Here is a 4635-nt window from a genome sequence, read left to right as displayed (position 1 = left end):
AAACAAAATTATTATTTGTGTTAATATAATGTTTTTATAAACAATTCTAGACAAAACAAAATTATTACATGTACTAATATAATGTTTTTATAAACAATTCTAGACAAAACAAAATTATTACATGTACTAATATAATGTTTTGAGAAACAGTTCTAGACAAAACAAAATCATTACTACATTTGCAAAGTATTAGTAATATTAAAAGAATTACATTTTAAATAAATAAAATACTATAAAACCTTTTTAACTGCTGAGTTTTTTCCCATGCATTTTTGTACTTGATTTCTCGAATCCTCGAGTTTCGTTCCTCACCACTGCAGTCCTCTATGGTCTTTGCTACGTCTTTCTGTGCAGTTGCCAACCCATACAGCAGGCTGAGGGTAAAAAATAACTAAGTTTTGTATAACAGTCACTTTTTCTTTTTTATAAATTCTAGCAGTACAGTTTTTTTCTGCTGGTAACAGTACATTGACGAATGCCAGCTGGATTTATAACGTAGAGATCAGATTTTATACAACTTAGTTTACTCAATGTTAGATCACAACAACTTCTTCCTCAAGATCAACTCAAAAAGTTGTACATAAAATTATACATGTACCTACCAAGTAAGAGATGGTATTTTTACATCTAGAACTACTCCAGTTGCAGCCAAAGCTTGGACACATAACTGGGTGCTTTGGGGAAGGTTTTCAACCGATATTCCACACTGATACAGTATGTCACTCACATGTTTTCCTAAAAATTATAAAGCTGTTCCAGTTTAAAATTCACCCCAGTAACAAGTTATCAAAAAAATAATAATGTTATAAAAATAGACAATAAAACATCTGAAAAAAACACTCAAAATACAGAAATAAATAATCACAAGTATATATAACTTACTTTCTCCAATATACTCAGTTTTAAAGTGTCTCATATTTTCAAGTAGGAGTCTCATGTTTTGGTTTCTTTCACGACAAGTGTTCATTAGTGTTTCAAGGTAGCTAATGGTGGTTTCTGAGAGCTCGTATAGTGGGACTTGATCTCCGTTAAAAACTTCCATCAGCCACGTATTCACCTATTTTAAAGATACAGGAATAAAAGTTTCTCTTAGAGAAATTACTTTATGACAAGTTTGAAACATCCAGTGGTAGTACAAACTTCAAAATTATTGGTGGTTTTGAGAGACATATGAACTGACCAGGAGAAAGAATATATATCATTAACCTTAGAAATTAAATATTCAAAACACAATACAACCTGGAACAAAGTTATCTAAAATTTTAACTTTACAATTAATTAAGGGCAGAGCATTTTTCAATATTAGAAGTTCAATAACTGGATTTTGAGTCATCTCTAAAAGAAAATTTGTTTGCTTTTAATTATTCAGATATATTTTCTGACACATAGAGTGAACTTTCACCAAGATTTTTCATACAACTGTCTTTGCTTTTCTCCAAATATACTTCTAAGAAGAAAAATAATGATAGAATATTTCCTTTTAATAACTAGGAACCTAGAATACTTTAGAATTGATTTTGTTTCTTTTGGGGGGAGTATTTAATTCTTTACAACAGCAAAAATGTTTAATTTTTCTTCAAAAAGTTCCTTTTTCAAAGTATACGAGAAAGAATATTTCAAACAAATATTTCTTATAAATGATACAAAATCAAAACCTCATTCTTTATAGCTAAAGTTTTATCAAACTTAAACTGAACTAAATTTACAACATTTAATTACAAAGATAACAAAAGTTTATTTCAAGGTTCTCACATAAACTTACTGTTAGGGAAACTATTTTATAATACTAGATGTGCAAGATTTATATGTGAATTCATATACTAGAAAGGTGAAACGATTTTTTTGGTTTTGCTAAATTATCTAAATAGCAACTTAAGTTTAAAAGGTCAAAGTTTCAAGCTTTGAATGCTTAAATACATGCATTTTCCTATTTGGTTAATTTATGTCTCAAATGATTATTATTTAATGAAACAATAATAATCACTCACATAATCTATTCAAAGTTTCAATAATACAGTATCAGGTGACTTTAAAAGATTCATTATGATGAGGAATGTTGTTATGAAACTATAAGTTGAAGCTTAAGAATGTAAAACTTGTGGGAGAAATAACCCAATTGGGTTTATTAAATCTCTTCTTTTTCTAATATTTCAATTTAATAAAAGAATTAAACCTTTCTCTTAAGTTAAGAAATTTAAGAGTATCCCAACATTGTTGCTAACAGTAACAGCACAGTTTATAACTTGTACTACATTTATACAGTTAAATTATTGCTACCTGAGTTACTGTACCAGATGTGTGCAGACCTTCAGGAATTTCACCTGTATTCCCCACAGGCTTAAAGTAATATTCCATTTCTTTTTTCTGTTTGTGCTACCAACAAATATTTGAAAAAAAAAGTAAAACAATGGGACATTACATACAATAAGTTCAAATTCGAATTAAACTCAGTCTACATTGCGAATTAATCAAGCGTTAAATTAAAGGATTAATAAAATTTACAACAGTCAACAGACATTGTGGCAAAAGTTCCATAGTATATTAGTATCTTAAGAATACTTATTTTCTAGTATTTCAGAAACCTCTCAAATTTATTTTTCACTAGTTAAACTTTCAATGGCGTTATTAATACTACAGTGCCACCTAAATTTAAAGTTTAAGCATTAATTAATAAATCAGCAAGTTAAGTAACAAACAATGACACTTTCAAAAATACTTTACATATTTTAAACTATTAGTCAATCCATCGTAAAGGATCTTGCTTAGGCGTTAAATTACGTTCTTTCGTTTAGAAAATATTATTTTATTGTGAAGTATTATCAATCCTATTTTAATGAACTTTAAACATAATTTCAATAACCTAGATCAAAGTAAATTGGCCTACGCCTCCTAACTTCGTGTTATTCATAAACCCGCCAAAACGCGAACCGATATTTATCACTAGGGCTTCATTATTCTTTCGTTCACTGAAATAAAAATAATTTCCAAAAATAAAAATTGTAGTATAATTAATTGTGATATTATTGTTTTAGAAAAATAAAACTGAAACTGCAATTTCGTATAAAATTAAATTTTCTTTTTCTTTACAAAACATAGCGCATATGCACCAAAAATGCTTCCAAATAAATTATTTGTTAATGTTTTAAGTGTAAAATAATACACACGGGTAGGATATCGTATTGATCAATAAATTACTATTTTTATTGTCAATTAAAGCGTAAAATATAACTGTGGTTAAACTGCTTTTATATTTTTTATACTAATAATTATAACTTACGTTCACCAATTCGATGTAATAATTAAATGGAGCAAAATTTGAGGATATAAGTTTATGTCGGAGAAAATAATTATTTTCCATTTTTCATATATAAATTCGTGATATAAAGGAAACTCCATCAGTAATTAGTATGAATGACTGCAATAAGGATGGTATTTTTATTTTAAGTTTTTTATGTGACTCTTATGTAACCAACAAAATCATAGACTCACAAACAAATTGATGCATACAGAGTTTTGAAGAAATGCATTTAAAAAATATGATATGGACCACCATCAATAATTGTAGAATTAAATGTGTATTGTAAAGTATTTGACACATACCCACTAAATTAATTGTTTTAAAGCTTGATTAAAATGTCTCGCAAATTTAAGATTTGCTTTTTCGTACATCAGTTTTGTTAAAAAAATTTTGAGAAGCTACGACTTTTTGATGAAACTTATCTCTACGTGATGGTAATAGTATTGTCACTAACAGGTTGATCGAATGTTCTTAATTAAAAGGAATAAAAATGAGTTAAAAACTTTCAAAATGTACTGAAAAAATATCAAAGAACAGTATGTACTTAACACTATTTTATTAGCATTTATTTATTAAGTATCTGCTTTCATTATATTTATAACCACGTTACAGAGCAGGGTATAAAAGTTTATATATCACATATTGTTCTAAAAATTACCATAATACACTTATGTTCGTGATTGGCTCACTTCATTTTCTACATTATAACGGTAGCTTGCATGTAATTTGGATTTTAATTACGTTGTATTATTTTTTCTATACATAAAACTGTCAAGAAATAATACTGAATCATGAAATTATTCTATAATGCTCTTCTAAATCAACCGAAAACTTCACAGTTTACAAAGTATCATACCCTAGAGTCTATACATATATGTACATCAAACTTTTAGTGTTTAGTTTTAAAAGGGTCGATATAGTCAGCATAAGACAAATGCTAAGCCTTGGTTATTTTTACAATGAATTACCTCAATTAACAGTCTTACAAAATTTTCCACAGAGGGCGCCTCCTGCTTTTTGAACAAGTTACATATATTTGTATTGTTGAACTTCGCGCATGGCTACAAGATGGCTATACGTTTGGTTTAATATTCCAATGATAAAAAAAATATATTTGTGACTATATTCCTAACAATCGGAAAAAAATTTGTATAAAAATTCCATTTTCTAACATTTTCTTTGGAAAACACTAAAGTCGCCCCCCAAAGGAAAAACCTTGGAAAAATAATAAATTAGTAAAAAATTTAAGTACTAAATATGCTCACTTATCTCTGTTCGTCCCCAGCGTACAGAAAAATATATTATAGGATTACTCAAAGCTAACGTGGTTATAAGTA

General features: G+C 27.8%; 1 protein-coding gene across 1 annotated transcript in view; it reads right to left on the bottom strand.

Annotated features, from left to right (window-relative positions):
* Positions 1–2894, bottom strand: part of LOC106474952 (HAUS augmin-like complex subunit 1) — a 10622-nt gene extending 7728 nt beyond the window's left edge. The window contains exons 1-5 of the mRNA XM_022403213.1: positions 2885–2894; positions 2278–2373; positions 883–1057; positions 603–735; positions 240–374 (exon numbers count right to left, since the gene is read on the bottom strand). Of these exons, the coding sequence (XP_022258921.1) occupies positions 240–374; positions 603–735; positions 883–1057; positions 2278–2355 (521 nt within the window). The 5' untranslated portion in view covers positions 2356–2373; positions 2885–2894. The remainder of the gene's footprint in view (positions 1–239; positions 375–602; positions 736–882; positions 1058–2277; positions 2374–2884) is intronic.
* Between the last annotated feature and the right edge of the window lie 1741 nt (positions 2895–4635).

Source organism: Limulus polyphemus, unplaced genomic scaffold, assembly GCF_000517525.1.
Source record: "Limulus polyphemus unplaced genomic scaffold, Limulus_polyphemus-2.1.2 Scaffold7901, whole genome shotgun sequence".
Lineage (NCBI taxonomy): Eukaryota > Metazoa > Arthropoda > Merostomata > Xiphosura > Limulidae > Limulus > Limulus polyphemus.
This window is presented reverse-complemented; position numbering and strand designations above follow the sequence as displayed.